Source organism: Bufo bufo, chromosome 1 (genome assembly GCF_905171765.1).
Source record: "Bufo bufo chromosome 1, aBufBuf1.1, whole genome shotgun sequence".
Taxonomy (NCBI): Eukaryota; Metazoa; Chordata; class Amphibia; order Anura; family Bufonidae; genus Bufo; species Bufo bufo.
In genome coordinates this window covers 49,804,797-49,823,953 of record NC_053389.1, presented here as the reverse complement: position 1 = coordinate 49,823,953, position 19,157 = coordinate 49,804,797, and the positions used below count along the sequence as shown (strand labels likewise).

At 45.9% G+C, this 19,157-nt stretch overlaps 1 protein-coding gene across 2 annotated transcripts in view; it reads left to right on the top strand.

The window, feature by feature from the left end:
* ALDH4A1 (aldehyde dehydrogenase 4 family member A1) overlaps positions 1-18,101 on the top strand; it is a 30,915-nt gene extending 12,814 nt beyond the window's left edge. Inside the window, exons 4-15 of one of the 2 annotated variants that reach the window (XM_040423175.1) lie at positions 1,425-1,472; positions 1,563-1,718; positions 4,119-4,268; positions 4,350-4,424; positions 8,644-8,831; positions 9,263-9,336; positions 10,278-10,474; positions 10,867-10,914; positions 12,340-12,492; positions 12,698-12,819; positions 14,716-14,834; positions 17,290-18,101. In XM_040423175.1, coding sequence (XP_040279109.1) covers positions 1,425-1,472; positions 1,563-1,718; positions 4,119-4,268; positions 4,350-4,424; positions 8,644-8,831; positions 9,263-9,336; positions 10,278-10,474; positions 10,867-10,914; positions 12,340-12,492; positions 12,698-12,819; positions 14,716-14,834; positions 17,290-17,402 — 1,443 coding nt within the window. In that variant the 3' untranslated portion in view covers positions 17,403-18,101. Of the gene's footprint in view, positions 1-1,424; positions 1,473-1,562; positions 1,719-4,118; positions 4,269-4,349; positions 4,425-8,643; positions 8,832-9,262; positions 9,337-10,277; positions 10,475-10,866; positions 10,915-12,339; positions 12,493-12,697; positions 12,820-14,715; positions 14,889-15,734; positions 15,782-17,289 lie in introns of those variants that run through there. The other variant, XM_040423185.1, reaches the window with a different exon arrangement.
* The last annotated feature ends 1,056 nt before the right edge of the window (positions 18,102-19,157 follow it).

Genomic DNA, 19,157 nt, shown 5'->3' with positions numbered 1-19,157 from the left:
CTGATAACAGGAATTCAGCTTAAAGAGTAAGGTAAACTTTTGAATGCATTTTTGTTAAAATGTCCCTAATGTCATAATAACACATTTTGTAATATACTTTATTATTGGTTTTTGTATTTTTAAAGGGGTTTTCCCATCTCAGACAATGGGGGCATATCGCTAGGATATGCCACATTTGTCTGATAGGTGCAGGTCCCACCGCTGGGACCCGCACCTATATCGAGAACGGAGCCCCGAAAATGAATAAGGGTGCACTGCGCATGCGCAGCCGCCCTCCATTTATTTCTATGGGGCCGCCGAAAATAGCCGAGCCTTTCGGCGGCCCCATAGAATGCGCGGTACGCTCCCATTAACTTCTATGGAAGAGGCGGGGATTAGCGCTTGGTAGTGGACGGACCCCGGGAAATCTGGGGTCCTCCAACCACAGCACTCCTCGCTCCGTTCTCGATATAGGTGCGGCTCCCAGCGGTGGGCGATATGCCCCATTGTCTATGCTGGAAATAACCCTTTAATAGTCTTTTCCCCCTATAAAGCGCACCTTTTCCCGCTGAGAGGCAGTCAGCAGTGTACTGAGAAGTAGTGTTGAGCGAACTTCTGTTTTAAGTTCGGCGTCTAAAGTTCGGCTTCCGGTTAGCGGAGAATCCCGATATGGATTCCGAATTCCGTTGTGGTCCGTGGTAGCGGAATCAATAATGGCCGATTATTGATTCCGCTACCACGGACCACAACGGAATTCGGAATCCATATCGGGATCCTCCGCTAACCGGAAGCCGAACTTAAAACAGAAGTTCGCTCAACACTACTGAGAAGTCAAATTTAAGTGCACAGGGAAAGGTGCGCTTTAGGGAGCGAAAAGTCTATTAAAAATACAAAAACCATTAATGAAGTATATTACAAAATGTGTTATTATAACATTAGGGACATTTTAACAAAAATGTATTCAAAAATTTAGTTACTCTTTGAAGGGGTATATAAGTTATAAAAAGTTACCCACAGGATAGAGGGAAAATATTATTAGATCAGCAGCAGTCTGACCGCTGGGACTCACGCTGATCACGAGAACAGGGGCCTGTGACCTGCAATGGATTGAGCAGCTGGTCACACACTGCCACTCCATTCATCTCCGCTATCTCTGGCATTTCCACGGAGAACTAATGGAGGAGCAGTGCGTATGCTTGATCTGTGACTACATTCATCCAGGGGCATGGGGCCTCCAGCCGTCAGACCCTCACCAATCTGTTATCTGCTATCGCCCATCATGTAGATAGGGGATAACTTCCAAATGGAATTAGCTTAAGAGCAGAAAACATCATGAACGAGTACACATCCCAGATATTCAGCAGCTACACTGTATTCCAGATTTGCTACATCGTAACTGAGCCGCACATTGTCGTTTCTCACCTAATAACTGTTTTTCATTTTAGCCTTTCAACCATTCACACAAAGTCGCCAAATACTGCTACGCGGACAAGGTGAGCTGAGCTCGTATTATGGAGGATGCTGTACATCACCCACAATATCTCCATATATCTGCGTCTCATCCTGTGTTCTGTGTGTGGCAGGATCTTCTCAATAGAGCCATCAATGCGGCCTTGTCTGCACGCAAAGAATGGGACCTGAAACCGGTGGAAGATCGAGCACAGATCTTTTTTAAGGCTGCAGATCTAATTAGTGGTCCCAGAAGAGCGGAGGTTCTGGCGAAGACCATGGTCGGACAGGTAAAGATATCCAGACAACACGCACGAGTGAATTTCATGTCTGTGTTTGGTAATAGAAAAATAAAAGGTAAAAAAAAAGGTTTTAAAATTATAAATTTCCCCCCCATCCTTCCCGAAGAATAAAAAAATCGAATCACCCCCCTTTCCCCATTTTAGAAATAAACAATAAAAAAAGTTAATTGGTATTGCCTCGTCCACAAATGCCTGACCTGTTAAAATATATTTATCCCACATAAGGCGCAGTTCACACTTCAGTTATTTGGTCAGTTATTTCCATCAGTTAGGGCTCATGCACGCGGCTGTTGCCAGGCTGTGCCCGTATTGACATTCACTCGAATGGGTCCGCAATCTGGGAGATACAGTGTGGAACAGAAGCATGGATTGGAAGCCCCGGGGAGGCACTGCGGAGTGCGGACCGTCGGATGCGGCTTACGGACCCCATTTCAAGTGAATGGGTCCGCATCCGCAGATGGCGGCCACACGGTCAGTGCGCGGCGTGCATTGCGGACTGCCATTTGCGGTTTGCCACTTGGGCAAGGCCGGCACACAGCGGTGTACATGAACCAAACCAGTAGTGAAGTCTACACAAAGATGCAGTATAATGGAAAGATCTGCTGCTGTCTTTTGACCCGCACCTGGTTTTGGCTCACAATATGGGATGGAAATAACTGACCAATTAACTGAAGTGTGAACTGGGCCTTAACAGAAAAAAAAAAATATCAAACTGGCCAAATCATTTATTTATTTTTTTGTCACTTCACCTCCCCAAAAGATTGCATTAAATGTGATTGAAAGTCACACAACCTCCAGAATGGTAATTTCTTTCCAGCTCTCCGCTGCGTTGTATGGAATATTAAATGGTGACACTAAAAAGCTCTGCTGGTCTTGCAAAAAATAAGGGAGGGGGGGAAATAAAAATAAATAAAAAACACCTCTCAATGCAAACACTTTGAGACTTTACATGTTACATATCAAAATGATTTAATCAAAATAAGGAACCCATTCTAAAGGCCCCTTTACACCGGACAATTTAGCAGGCGATTGTCAGGACGGAAGCGTTCCTTCCTGGCGATCGCCTGCTCTTCAGTGGAGGAGACGGATGCTATTGCATTCAGTGATCCCCTCCACAGTATGGGGAGAAGTGATCACTAATGCCATCGCTCGTCCCCATACAGAATCATTATTTGCCAGCAGCAGCAGAGTGTCATTAGACAGCACGATCTGCCGCCGGCAAGCGACCATATAGGTGACCGCACAAACGATCATATTACACGATGAACCCTGCCCCTGCCGCCGAAGTGAACGGGGCAGCATGTTGGGCATGTGACCAGTCGCTCCGTTCATCTCTAGGATCGTTCCGGAAATGGAGGACAGCTGTACTTGGCTGTCTCCGTAGAGATGAATGGAGCAGCAGTGCAGGCTCGACCCGCTGCTGTGAGGGGTACCTGTTCTCGTGATCGGTGGCGGTCCCAGTGGTAGGATCTCTACTGATCTAATAGTTATTCCTTATCTTGTGGATAGAGGATAACTTTTAACAACTGAATACCCCTTTAACCCCCTTAAGGACACAGTATAATTTGCAATGTAAAGCGGTTGTGCCAAGTTTTCAAGTTATCCTCTTTCCACGGGACCGCTGGGCCCTCCTAGATCCTGAGAACAGGGGTCCCATTCCCCGTCCTGATGGAGCAGCAGGCTTCTCCGTTTTTTCTCTCTATGGGACCGCCGGGATAGCTGAGTGCTGTACTCGGGTACCTCTGGTAGTCCTATAGAGCAGTGTTCCCCACCTCCAGTCCTCAGGGCCCACCTACCGGTCATGTTTTCAGGATAGAAGACTGCACATGCGGAACGGGACCCCCGTTTGCAGGATCGGTAGGGGTCCCAGTGGTCGGACCCCCACTGATCAGTTAGCTATCCCCAATCCTGTAGATAAGGGATAACTTTAAAACATGGCAAACCTCTCTAAAGGTGGTTGTCCTCTGTCATTCGGGACAGGCCATCCTAGCTCCTTATACCTTGTAGTGGACTGAGCTCTTTACTGCAGAGCTGCTCCCATTGACTTCAGAAAAAAAGATAAGCATTAAATTAAATCCACATCCAAAAAATGTGCAGCATAAACGGACCTTTGGTGCTGATTTCAAGTCCACAGCATGTCCATTTATGCCACAGTGCACAATCACCCCTTATACACATGTAGTTACCTCTGACCACAGCGGACATTTTTCAACCCGACATATCACAGGGGCCGTCGCAACGGATCGTTCATGTAACCGCAACCGAACTGTAAGCGATCAGTCTCTGTATAAATTATTGTAACTTTATATAAAGTCCCTTTATGGTTGATTCGAATTTTCGAAGATCAGAAAAATCCAATCTCACGATGAGCTATAATTTGTCTTTTAGGGTAAGACGGTCATCCAGGCCGAAATCGACGCTGCTCCCGAACTCATCGACTTTTTCCGGTTCAATGCCAAGTTCGCCCTGCAGCTGCAACACGAACAACCGATCAGCGTGCCCATCAGCACCAACACCATGGTGTACAGGGGCCTGGAGGTAAATGCCCATTAAGGCTATGGACTAGATACCTCAAACTAAATGAGTGCAGATCTTGCTAATTCCTCTTTTCCTCCATAGGGTTTTGTTGCCGCAGTCTCTCCGTTTAATTTCACCGCTATTGGTGGGAACTTAGCTGGTGCTCCGGCCTTGATGGTGAGTTCAGCTCCGGAGGTTTGTATACGCTGTAACCCTATACCTGGGATACAGACTGCAGCACCAGAGAAATGCAATGCAAACCCTTTATAGAAATGCAGACAAATAAGCGTCTCACCAATAGTAATTGATAGTCCAAGCAATGGTAGAGCTAGGACACTCGTTAGTGATAATCGGCCTGTGTAAAGGTTTCGCCGATCACTTGATGAAGAAGCACAATGCTTATTCATCGGGTAATAAGATCGTTGGTGTGGTCGCCTAAATCGTCATTTGCCGGTGTTCTGCCAGATTCCTATACCTTGGCAGAATGCTATACCCGGAAGTGACGCGGCCACACCGGAATCGGCTGGAGAAGGGTGTGTGTGGATCTGCGCAAGCGCAGATCCACTGGATTCGTAAAAATAATTGCACCGACCCGGGAGAAGCACCTACTTAATTTGCATGTACTCAGGTCTGCTATGTGGTGAGGCTGAACTGCTCCAGATGATGTGTCCGCATGTGCGCACTCAGGGGTAGGGAGATCTGATGGAACATTTTGCACTGAAAAATCTACCTACCCCTGAGTGTGTACGGTTTCGCGTGTGGATCTGCTGATTCCGGTGCGGCCGCGTCACTTCCGGGTATAGGAATCTGGCAGAACACCGGCAGCAGATCATGGTGTCTATACAGCTCTCTGCTGCCGGCAAATAATGATTCAGTATGGGGATGAGCGATGGCATCAGCAATCACTCCTCCCCATACTGTGGAGGAGATCGCTGCATGTGAATGAGTGGCGATTGTCATTAAGGAATGCTTCCTTCCCAACTATCGCTTGCTATGGGTCATGTAAAGGGGCTATGTACATCTTGGGGGCACATTTTTTATTTTATTATTGCACTGTACTTATTTTGAGCCTAAAATCATTTTTTCAATCGGTCATTATTAGAGTTCAGCGAACCCGAACTGCAAAGTTCGGATTCGTACCGAACTATGCTAGTTCGGGTACCCGGACCCGGACTTTTTTTTAACTGAAGTTCGGGTTCGGTGTTCGGATGATTTTATTATTTTCTATTATAACATGGTTATAACGGAAAACAATAGCATTCTTAAAACAGAATGCTTACAAAAATGTCTCGATCAAGTGGATGAGGTGAGTTTTATTTTTAACCCCTCAGTAGACATTTTATTTAGCATTTTGTTTTAAGAATGCTATTGTTTTCCGTTATAACGGAAAATAATAAAGTGAAGTTCGGGTCCCCATTAACTTACATGGGGTCTGGGTTTGACCTGAAGTTCGGACGGACCCGGCGAACCCGAACTTCCACGGGTTCGCTCAACCCTAGTCTTTATTAAAAATATGGAGCTCTTTTTTGTGTACAGAGCCGAGATGCTCTAGTAGCTGCCTGGGGATTTTCTGCCTTTTCCATCATCTGAGACATTATAAACACTCATTGTAGCTCAGTTCTTATCTTACTGATAAGAATGTGGCTTAAATAAGTGTTTAGTAGTTTAGAGATGAGGTTTATTGAAAGTACCAGTCACACAGTTAGAAAAACAGTTAACCCTTTGTAAGAGAACGGCTCAATATTTTTAATCCAGGCCAATTGAAAATATGATTTTTAGCCAAAAATGAATAAAATGCAATCATAAACAAAAATTGCCTCCAAAGATGTACATAGCCTTTAAGCCACATAAATAAAATGTGGGCTCCCCAAGCACAAACACCACCTAATGGGATGATAATGGATTTAGTTAAAAGTAGCCCTGTATAAAATAACTAGTTAAAACAACCACGGATGAAATGAAAATGCACTTTGTAGAACATAAAAGTAAATTTTAGTGTCCACTGATCTGCCCAAAGAGACCTTCTCCTCATCAGTCTGTGTGATGGACTGGTATAGTGTTCATGCATATCCCAATGTTGAAGAGGATGGTGACCCCTTGGTTTTAATTGCACATGGTAGAGATATAGTAGGAAGCTATTGGGGATGCCACAAAATAAATGTATAAAATACTAGACGCATTTCGGGGCTCCTATATATCCGTTCCTGCCACTGGCCATTGTTGGATTTCAGTGCGGCTTGCATCGTTACAGTGTATCAGTGTACTTATGGGACAGCAAATGTTCATATATCAGACAAAAACTAAATTTGAATTATCTTGTGTGAACGGAGGCTAAGCAGCAGATGGCTTCTCTTACATATTACCGGAAGTGCCAGCTGTGTGACCGGCCACCATTCCCATCAGTCCTCGGATCTGATGTGCGGTGTTAACAGTTCGCGTTACGTGCGGTGGGTATAGTGGCAGGAATTGAGGAAGATGATGAAACATACCAGCCTACAGGCGACATGTTCCGTCACACAATAGTAGAGCAGCAGCACGAATCCTAGTCTCCAATAGGGAGGCACTGAGGTTGCTGTATTCCCGTGAATTGGATGGCCTGCAACCAAATGTCGCCAGTTGCAGAGACAGCAGAGCCTCTAAGTGTAACGGCAACGCCCCCGTTGCTCCTTGAGGCTCATTTGCTTATAATAAAACTTTCATCTTTCTCGGCAATGCGGGCACATATGACCACGGGACCAACACAGATGCCTTCAGCTGCCAAGTGTCATAGGAACAAAACTGCTGACAGATGCCCTTTAAATTTCAATGACTTTGCTGCTACTGTGAAACATTATGGCAGATCGGATGCCAATCTGCTGTGGCAAATCTGTAGCAAATCCATTCTGTGTGAACATGCCCTTTAGTAACTTTCATGACCAGCGACTACTTATTGTGTTTCTACTTTGAAACCTCCCCTCCCCCTCAAGCTCTAATGACTACTGTAATCCTCGCCGCTGGTTAATCTCCTGGTATTTGCACATATTTTATTAGTGTTTTATCTCCGTCACCTTGTTCCGATGGGAAAGTCTTCCCCCGTCCAGATAAGTACAGGGTAGTGTGTGAGCGGCGAGGAGGGGGCCGGTAATTAAGATCAGGTGTCGTGTCACCTGCACAATGGATACGAGTAGAAATGATTCGCAGGTGCAATGTCTGATTCTGCGCCGCTGCACAACATGGATCAGGACGGCTTCACTTTTGTGCTTGTCAGTACAGTTTCTGACACGGTAATGTGAGGGAGGCGGTCGCAGCCTTTGATGGATCCTGTTCTTCTCTATAGGATATCACGTTGTATAATCGGCGTGTATTCTGATGGAGTCCTTATTTCCTTATTTCTACCAGGTTCGCACATGGCGGATACGCTGCGGATTTGCCATCACATTTTTGCATGTGGCGAATCCACAGCGCTGTGCAGAATTAGCCACTTCCACGGCAAAATCTGCAAGTAATTTCTACTGCATTATATACCCAGTGTGGACGTATCCTAACTAGTGTTGAGCGAACTTCTGTTTTAAGTTCGGCGTCTAAAGTTCGACTTCCGGTTAGCGGAGAATCCCGATATGGATTCCGAATTCCGTTGTGGTCCGTGGTAGCGGAATCAATAATGGCCAATTATTGATTCCGCTACCACGGACCACAACGGAATTCGGAATCCATATCGGGATTCTTCGCTAACCGGAAGCAGAACTTTGGACGCCGAACTTAAAACAGAAGTTCGCTCAACACTAATCCTAACATCTAAAGCCATTTACAGTTGTATCCAGTTTCCCTTCAGCCTGAAATCCCAGTCCCGCTGAGGGTTTGTCACAACTGCATCAAATCCAGTCAGTCCTCCGTGAGCTAAACTCTGCAGCAGCAGCACAAATCTCTGCCATCCTGGACTCCTGGCTGATACATACACCAATACACGGCGCAGCCCTGCTTGTGGACATTTAAAGGGGTTACTCCATTAAGACAACTTATCCCCTATCTGATGCGTCTAATCGGCTGTGCCCCTCACCGATCCGGAGAATGGAGGCCTATGCGTCCTGTTGGAATGGAGCAGCAGACGCACGCGTGCCCGCCGCTCCATTCAACTCTATGGAACTGCCGGAGATTGCCGAGCGCTTGTACTCCGCTATCTCCGGCAGCCCCATAGAGCTGAATGAAGCAGCAGCGTGCATTCCATTCCAACGGGGAGTAGGGGCCCCTGTTCTCATGATCTGTGAGGAGAGGGCCCCAGCAGTCGGACCCGCCCCGATCTGACACTTACCCCTATCCAGTGGATGTGGAGGTAAGATGTCTTAATGGGACAACTTGTTAAAGGGAACATGTCAAAAACTTTTCTTTGACCTGAATAGATTTTTTTTTCTTGTGCCAGGGTAACGTGGTCCTGTGGAAGCCCAGTGATACGGCCATGCTGTCCAATTACGCCGTGTATAAGATCCTTCTAGAAGCCGGCCTTCCCCCTAACATTATACAATTTGTGCCGGCCGATGGCCCCGTGTTTGGCGACACTGTCACCAGTTCGGAGCACCTGAGCGGAATTAACTTCACCGGGAGTGTGCCGTAAGTACTGGAGCCGCCCCAGACATTTCCTGCGCTGTGCGATTTCGCTTACATTGCACTACAGTTTGCAGCTGATGTTCTGTGGGCAGATGATATCATCCAGTGCTGCTGATTGTTACTAGAAACAGTCAGCAAGCTTATGGACTGACATTCCCCGACCTAACATCGCAGCTGAGCTCCTGTCATGCAGCCGGGTTTGTCCGTTTTTTCCGGTCTTAGAGGACTGTGGAAAGAGGACACTTCCGAGAATGCAAAGCACCGGAGCAAACTGTGTGCAGACACTGAACAAGCAGGAGATGTCTGAACAACATTCGTCAACATCTTATAATGAAAACTAAAAGGAGATTAAAACTTCAAAGTGCGTGTTTTTTTTGTTTTCGCCTTCATTTCAAACGTTTTAAACTTTTTGCACATTTTATTCTTTTACTCAGAACCTTCAGGCGCCTCTGGAAACAAGTCTCCGAGAACCTGGAGCGGTATCGGACATTCCCGCGCTTAGCAGGAGGTGAGATACCGTTCACCAGACGCACGTCCATGATGTGTGACAATATATACGTCTCAAGACTCTAACCCTATGTTACATGGAAAGTCAGCCCCATAATGTTAAAAGGGTATCTTCATCCATAGGCTGCAAACCTAAAGAATACCTTTTACTTCTCACAGCAGAGGGCTTGTTACAGTTGTGTCCAGTCTAGACAACCGTCCGTGAGCTGAACAGCCTGAACTCCAGGCAGATACACTGTCAGGACAGCACAGACGCATTACACTTGTACACCAGCTAAAGCTTAGCTCCATGTAAAATCCAAAAATTGAGGGGCGATTCCAAGTAAGCCCATTCCTCCCCTCCCCCAATGTCAGACTCACAGGCTTAGATTGCCTATGCCAGGGATGGGCAAACTGCGTCGCTCCAGCTGTTGTAAAACTACAACTCCCAGTATGCCCCGTCTGCCTACAGCAGGGCATGATGGGATTTGTAGTTTTACAACAGCTGGAGAGCCGCAGTTTGCCCGTCCCTGGCCTATGCCAGCTGGTGGTTTTCTTTCCCTGGTTTCTATGCTATTTTTGATTTTCTTGACCCCGTAGATCCACAGTTTTTTCAGTCCTCCTTGTGATAGGCAGAGATCCTTAAATGGTTTTCTAAGACCCCAAAATTGAGCTGATGACCGGGAATAAAAAATAAAGCAATATTCGCCTGCGCTGTTGCTCCGGTCGTCTTTCTTTCCAACACTGCAGCAATGACTTCTCCATGCGACCACTGGAGCCAATCCATGGCCTCAGGTGTCAGGCAGTATAGTCAGGTATGTCATTGCTGCAGCACTGGAATCAAAGACCACCAGGACAGCCAGAGCGAAAGATATGTGCCCCAATGTATGAGATGATACAACCCCTTTTTACTACAGTCACACCTAAGGCAGGCATTAAAAGCGGGATGTATTTCATACGCAGAATGCGGAGGAAAAAACTTCCATTTTGTACACAAGTCTGCTGACGTGGAAAGCGCAGTGAATGGCGTGATCCGCTCGGCCTTCGAGTACAGCGGTCAGAAGTGCTCGGCCTGTTCCCGGCTCTACGTCCCCGACTCTCTGTGGCCCCAGATCAAAGCTCGACTGATGGAGGAACACGGCAAGATCAAAGTGGGAAATGTGAGTGCGGATTTCCACCTCTCGTAAGGTTTTTTTTAATTTTTTTTCCTTCGGAGCTCAGCGGGTGTCTGATGGGATTAGAGGCTGCGTTAGGCCACAGCTAATACCTGCTGAACCATCCGCCTTCTCTTATCCTGTCAGGGAGGAAGAGAAAATGAAGAGTTAGGGAATGCGGCAGGAATTTATTGTAAGTAGCCGTTAACCCGATACGTTAATTGAATAGAAATGTCCGTTCCTTGTCAGGTGGGAAGTGTAATTTTAGAAGCTGGAGGTGGGGGGAGGATTTAGTCCATGTTCTCGCTCTGCTTTTTGATCCGTGACAAGCCGTTAGGAGCTTTGGGTAACAAATTAATGAAGTGTTGGATCCTGATATTCTCTGCTTTAATTCCCAGCCTGCAGACGACTTCAGCACCTTCATGTCCGCCGTTATTGATGAAAAGGCAAGTACCGGAATCCTGCTGTCTGCCCGGGTTTTCATTACAGGAGTGTATATCACATGGCATTAGCGGGGTAGGACACAGCGATCCGGAATAAAACCATAAGGGGGTATTCCGTGTGCATAAGGACACCCATCTATGTGACAGATTTAAGTGGGGTCCTTCCTACACAATACTAGCCTAAAGTAAGTCAACCAAGCAGTGGCATAAATGCCTAATGTGTCAATCAGTATGCCCGTATCCATCAGCCTGCGCCACCGCAGGTACTGCCTGGTCTACTTTCTAGGCAGTAATAATATTGTGCATGTGTCTTTTTACCCGTCAGCACTACAGACATGTCTATTTTGGTAACTACCTGTGTCCCTCATGTGTCGTGCCCCACTCTGTTATTCCTCCTGGAAATTTATGACTTAGAGTCACTGTACTTTCACACAATTTCATTTAATAGCGTGTGGTGTAACTAGCAAATTCCTAAAAATTTCATTTAAAAAAAATCTGCCTGCAGCTGTCAAGTCATGGCCTCCAGGGGTCTCGCTTCCTAATGGGCAGTCCACCGCGTGTCGTCAGACAAGATCGGTTCCTAGTAAGAGTCACAGGAAATGGGAGCGTGTCAGAACTAGCGGAGCCTGATAAAAGAACCGCTTCTGAAGATCACAGGAGCCTCCTGTGTGTGTAAGGCCAAGTTCACACTTCAGTTATTTCCACCAGCTTTTGAGAGCCAAAACCAGGTGCGGGTCAAAAACACAGAACAGGTGCAGATCTTTCCATTACGCCTGGTTTTGGTTCACAATGACTGATGGAAATAACTGAAGTGTGAACTGAGTCTAAGTGTGATCTGCCCCTCCTTAACTATCCTGTGAGCTGCGGAGCTGAAAACAAACAGTGGGAAGGAAGGGAAATGATGTCACAATAGTACTGCGCTGGCAGATTTCACAGAAGGGATATGCCCCCTGCTTCTGAGTGAAGTGCATCTAGCTGTGCAGCTGAAACAGGGAATACTATGGCCTAAAAAGACCTGTTTCTTTACAGTTATGATTGTACAAAGAAGCATAGTCATTATGCAAAGTTTTTTTGAAAACTCAGGTACGCTTTAATTAACAATTGTGTGTTACTAGTTGGAGGAAAATCCCTACATAGTGGACCCTGTCCAATCAGTGCTGCTGGTGTCAGACTGTGTAGGGACACACCCTGTTAACGGGGGGAATGTTAACACCCAGTTGTAGATTTCAGTCGTAAATTTTCAGGAGAAATAACAGAGGAATGGCACAGAGATGTACGGTAAGTAGAGATGCTCCATAATTATTACTATGAGGAATCCTATATTCTAATTACTTTATGGCGACAGTAACGACCTATGGATACAAGTGTAGCAGCGGAGGACTGTTTGTCACTTCTGAGGCTGGTGTGACCATTGTCTCCTTCCTTTAGTCATTCAGACGGATCCAGGGCTGGATAAAACACGCTCGGGGGTCTCCCAATCTTACCGTCTTGGCAGGAGGAAAATGCGACGACAGCGTTGGTTATTTTGTGGAGCCCACAATTATCGAGAGCAAAGATCCCAAAGAGAAAATAATGTCCGAGGTAACGTGGCTTCCTAATCGCATACTGTCGGACCCCCACAGATCCGACTTTGATGACCTATCCTAGGATAAGCCATCAATATTGTATACCTGGAAAACCCCTTTAAACCCTGATCCGATACGGGGCGCAGGATCGCCCTGAAGTCAGCACTGAAGACGTTCCTGCATTTCACTCACCCCCTCTCCTATCTTTATTTTTCCTGCAGGAAATCTTTGGACCCGTGTTAACTCTTTATGTCTATCCAGAGAATAAGTACAAAGAGGTTCTGCAGCTGATAGACTCCACTTCCCCTTATGCCCTCACGGGGGCGGTGTTTGCACAGGATAAGTGAGTACTTGCTGTGTGGTGACCACTTTTTTTTTTTTCAAGTTGCCTTCATGGTGTATGCACACGATGCATATGCAGACTTTTTTGTGACTGTCGTATTCATCTGAATATCCCCTAATAGAGCCATGGAGCGGCGATCAGAGGCCCCGTGCCAGTAGCTAAATGATCATCATGTAATGGCATAGTCGGCCTTCTTGGTCTAGAGCAGGGGTGCAAAACCTTTTCTGTTCCAAGGGCCACAATAAAATCTAAAGGGAATGTGTCATCAGAAAATGACCTATTGTTTAAATCACAGATTTAAAAAAAAATTGTGAAGTTATTTTAAATTTTCCATGTCAATATCTATTTTTAAACAAAAACCGTAAAAATCTTTCAGTTTTCACACCGGCCAATAGGCGCCTCTTTACTTGCAGTTATCTGCTTGTCATCACAGGCAGGATTAGAATGACAGATAACACTATATATTACCATCTGAGACATTTAGGGCACATGTATAAGCTGACTGGTGCAGAAATCCCATTTATTGGGAGAATGGGGGTCTCCTACACCCCCCCCCCCCCCCAATCAGCATTCCAAAGAGGAGACCATGCTCATGGCTTTTCCCATTATAGATTAGGGGTAACCGCGTAGCATTTCTAATTCCCATAAACTATAAGGGAGAAAGCCATGTGTACAGACCGGCCAGTCCTAACTCATACTCTGTTCTGGAGTGCCAAACGGGTCCAGACACCCATTCTCCAGAGATGGCGGCACAATGCACCATTAGTACTTGCCCTGCAGGGAGACTACATGTGATCCGCCACACACAAGCAAGCATTCCTGTCTCCTGGTAGTTGGGGCCACACAGAATGGCATTGAGGGGCTGCAGAGGTTTTATGCGACTCATCTGTGCTACTGTCTGACCCGGGAGGAGGATGATGCCACATATCTTACTCCGGTTATTTATCAGGATACTTTATGGACTCTCATGTCTGATAATAAGACCCTGGCACCCAGCACCCTGTAGATTTATCGTCTCCTGATTTGTGTGCTGTAAATGACTTTATTACTGGAAGTGCACACGAGTCAGGTTAATGATCAACTCCCTTCCAAAGTACATTAAAAGAGTCAAATATCTTGGAGCTGCTCAATTTAAAAGAGTGATTGTCTCACCTGACCTGCAGACAATAATCGAGTAGGTCTTTCAGCGAGACGCTGGACACACACATTAGATCTGCCCTGACTGACCTGTCCACATCTACTCGGCCTGGCTGAGCATGCATGTGTCCTGAAGGCTGGAAGGCATGGAAGCAGCTACCAGACACCTTCCTGAGAACAAAACACCCGGACAGTCTCTCCAACATCCGCCACCAGGGAGAGTTGGAAGGCCCCATACATTAGATGGTTGGCCAGGGCATCACTAGAAGATTGGCGGCGGTCCAACACCCTTCACCCCCTCGGATCAGCTGCTCTGCAGCCTGTACTGTGGACGGAGCTATCACTGCAGTGCTGCTCCCATTTACTTCTCTCTATCCATCTCTGTCCACTACACAATGGACGGATTGGTGTAGTTTCTGCAACAGAGTTACAGCTGATCGGTGGGGGTGCGGGGTGTCAGACCCCCGCCGATAGGATAGTGATGGCCGATTCTGGGGGCATGTCCGCCACAATATTAAAATCAACATCAGACCTAATAGTTCTCACAGCTGAAGGTTTGTCATATTGTATCTAATCTGGATACAATTAGAACCCAGGCTGATACATTGTAGCAAACTATTAGAATAGCAGGAGCTGACATCACTACAGGACTGGGCCAAGCGGATGTGACAAAACTGATGTAATCGCACTGCGGTTTTTGGTTTGTGTAATGACATTTTACTTGGATTCACGAGCTTTCATTTTGCCATTTGTTCTCAGGAACGCTGTGCAGGAGGCGACTGCAGCCCTGAGGAACGCTGCTGGAAACTTTTACATCAATGATAAGTCCACGGGGGCAGTGGTGGCGCAGCAGCCCTTTGGAGGATCCCGTGCGTCAGGTGAGTTAAAGAATTATGATCTTTCTAGATCGAGAAGGAGATGCCGCTCAGGACGCTTGTTACAGTGTGTGACGGTATCATCTGTGTCACCGTCTAGTATTCCCTTCTTCCCATGAAATAGCACAGCCAAATAATCCACAGAGCAATGAATCGCTATTATCGCCGGTATCGCCAGTATCGCTGGTATCGCCAAATAGGTCCATACATGAGCCAAAGCTGAATGCTGGAAAAGACTTTACTGGAAGCAACACAGGCATTCAAAACTACACTTTCTTTTATCACCCACAATAAACATACATTAACCCATAACACAAAGGTTACAACCCACATAACATCCTCCCCTCTGCCTGTGATATAATTATGGTACACAATGGTTAACATAATTATCCCAGGCAGGACAATACACAATGTCTTCTGTCCTGGAGACAACCGAGGTGTAATTCAATTATCTCTCAGGACAAAGGGAAATCGCCAATAAACACGGGGAGACAATAGGACAGACATGACTTACTCAAATATACAATGTCCCACCCTTTACAGTACACATAGACATTTAACACATCCCAAAATGACACGAATTAGACCAGGAGTTCAAAAGTTAGTAAAAGTCTCTTTGGCCTGGCTGTACTCATGGCTTTTCTGTCCAAAACCGGTTCTACACAGTCTTTTGTCCTGGAGACAATTGAGAAGTGATCCACTTATCTCCCAAGGACAGGGGCAAGACTCCATTAGCCACATGGTAGCAAAAGACAGCAAAATACATGAACTTATATAACTATGCAGCTATTGCATAAAACCGGTGCATTCAACATGGGACCGTAATCACATGGTAAGAGGCTGGCAAGTAGTCCTCTCCAAGTACTCGTGGAAAACTCACAAGAGCGGAGTTTGTCACACAGTGCAGCTACAGATCAGACACTGAGGTAGAGTAGCCACAGACGGTTTAAAGCAGAAATCTCCCAGCATTCACTGCTTGTTCAGGGTCTGCACCATGCTTACTCTGTCACCAGAGGAGTCCCCCTCCCCAAACTTTATATGAGCTCAACTATACTGTCAGGGGATGACTGTGGATTATAATACAGCATGAGCACGAGATAAGTATTGTATGTACACAGTGACTCCACCAGCAGAATAGTGAGTGCAGCACTGGAGTATAATACAGGATGTAACTCAGGATCAGTACAGGATAAGTAATGTATGTACACAGTGACTGCACCAGCAGTATAGTGAGTGCCGCTCTGGAGTATAATACAGGATGTAACTCAGGATCAGTACAGGATAAGTAATGTAATGTATGTACACAGTGACTGCACCTGCAGAATAGTGAGTGCAGCTCTGGAGTATAATACATGATGTAACTCAGGATCAGTACAGGATAAGTAATGTAATGTATGTACACAGTGACTGCACCAGCAGAATAGTGAGTACAGCTCTGGAGTATAACACAGGATGTAACTCTGGATCAGTACCGGATGAGTAATGTAATGTATGTACACAGTGACTGCACCAGCAGAATAGTGAGTGCAGCTCTGGAGTATAATACAGGATGTAACTCAGGATCAGTACAGGATAAGTAATGTATGTAAACAGTGACTGCACCAGCAGAATAGTGAGTGCAGCTCTGGAGTATAATACAGGATATAACTCAGGATCAGTACAGGATAAGTGATGTAATGTATGTACACAGTGACTGCACCAGCAGAATAGTGAGTGCAGCTCTGGAGTATAATGCAGGATGTAACTCAGGATCAGTACAGGATAAGTAATGTAATGTATGTACACAGTGACTGCACCAGCAGAATAGTGAGTGCAGCTCTGGAGTATAATACAGGATGTAACTCAGGATCAGTACAGGATAAGTAATGTAATGTATGTACACAGTGACTGCACCAGCAGAATAGTGAGTGCAGCTCTGGAGTATAATACAGGATGTAACTCTGGATCAGTACAGGATAAGTAATGTATGTACACAGTGACTGCACCAGCAGAATAGTGAGTGCAGCTCTGGAGTATAATACAGGATGTAACTCAGGATCAGTACAGGATAAGTAATGTAATGTATGTACACAGTGACTGCACCAGCAGAACAGTGAGTACAGCTCTGGAGTATAACACAGGATGTAACTCTGGATCAGTACAGGATAAGTAATGTATGTACACAGTGACTGCACCAGCAGAATAGTGAGTGCAGCTCTGAAGTATAATACAGGATGTAACTCAGGATCAGTACAGAATAAGCAATGTAACATATGTATACAGTGACTCCAGCAGCAGAATGAGGAGTGCAGCTCTAGAGTAAAATACAGGATCACTAAAAGATCAGCAATGTACTCTGTTTTGGATATAGCTTGTATTTGTATATGAAATTTAACACAAATTGTAAATATTAGCATCTTCTGTATACCGTATTTCTCTATATTATATGGACAATATAATAATTCAACTTTTTCAACAGGAACAAATGACAAGCCTGGGGGTCCGCACTACATTCTGCGCTGGACGTCACCACAGGTCATCAAGGAAACCCATGTTCCTTTAAATGAGTGGCAGTACCCCTACATGCAATGAGACTGGCGACCGTACATGCAGTGTGCTTGGCAGGCATGGTTTTTCCTCTCCTGTTGATCCTGGAGACTACTGAACAGTATTTTAACTGGAAATTTTATTTTTTAAAAAGTTTAGCAAATTATTTTAACTAAAATCTACTTTTATCTGAAACGCCTACACCTTTCCCTGCTGTGGTGGAAACTCTTTTGTTCTTGGATGTGGACACCTTGAAATCAGAGAAAAGTCACAGTGGAAATCCCAATTGAGACAATCTAATTAAGCGTCCGGCACCTGCTCTGCGTCTACGGAGGAACCTGCGGATCTAGTAAATCTGGGCAGGTTATCTATGGGCGAGAACGCTATAATACCGTGGGTATTTATTTCACTGGTGCTAGGAGGCGCTGAGTTGTGAATGTCACAGGGATTCCCTTTGTTACATAATTGGATCTAATGTTACTTTTCCGCCAGACTAGATTGTAATGATCTGTCTGCAAGCGACGAGATTACCAGGATTTGTGTGGCTTACGGTGGTTTTTCGTATGATCTTAGAGGGTAGTCTTCTACTCTTATGTCAGCGGTGTCTGGTGATGCTCCTGCAGATGGCCGTCCTGCCTTTTTGTTCTCAGGTCACAGTCTCTAGTTCTCCTGACGGTTCTTACACGGTGGTATCATGGTATAATGTGAATATTGTCAAATGTATTAACGAACACGACAGAATAAGTTCCAGCAAAGGGTCCATTAGTCTGGCACTGGATGGTTTGGAGTTCCCAATATATAATCCCATCATGGACTAACAGGGGGTTCCTTCATCTGGGAGCATCAACTTCATGGGCTCCAAAGCACAAGCACTCATGTCAGATTGTATACAGGACCGTGTCCATGGCACGCATGTACATTGCATGTCATATGCATGCTCCATTGCTTATAGGAGTCATTGGGGGGGATTTATTAAACAGTCTTCACCAGTTTTGTGGTATTAAAAAGTCGTAAGTTATGGCACATCACACAAACGTGTGCGCCCCATGGCCGTGCTGCGGCCCACAAAATGCAGCCGCAGAGGATCGCGGACCCATTCACTTTAATGGGTCCGCGATTCGGCCGTTCCACAAAAAGATAGGACATGTTCTATCTTTTTGCAGAACGGAAGTACGGGACGAAACCCCACGGAAGCACTCCGTAGTGCTTCCGTAGGGTTCCGTTCCGTGCTTCCGTTCCGCATCTCCGGGTTTTGCGGACCCATTCAAGTGAATGGGTCCGCATCCATGATGCGGAATGCCCACTGAACGGCGCCCGTGTATTGCGGATCAAACGGGCAGCACACGTTTGTGTGCAGGAGGCCTAATTTGCAGGGTATTTTTTTCCACTCCACTTTCCAAAGGTGGCCAGGTCTTAATACATTTGATGTATTTTACTCCAATGAAGTATAGATTAAAGCTAGAATATAAAGCCCTAGTCTTAATCCCCCCTATTGTCAGCACGTTCCTGCACCCTTCACATGTCTTCGTTTTAGCTTTGTAGTCCCTGGTGATGAGGACCACATGATCGTGAATGTCCCATCTTTCTGCCCTTGTTTAGTTTTTAAAAGATTTTTTTTAATCCCTTAACCTACCAAGTGGTACCTGTACTCCCTGAGAGTTACGGGGAAATATGGGGTGGGCTCACAAGCTGAGCTTGCTCCATACGCAGCGGGTGATGGCTGTATAATACAGCCAGTAAGGACCCCTCAGATGCCGCTGTCACTAGTGATTATGGCATCTGTGGGGTTAAACAGACGGA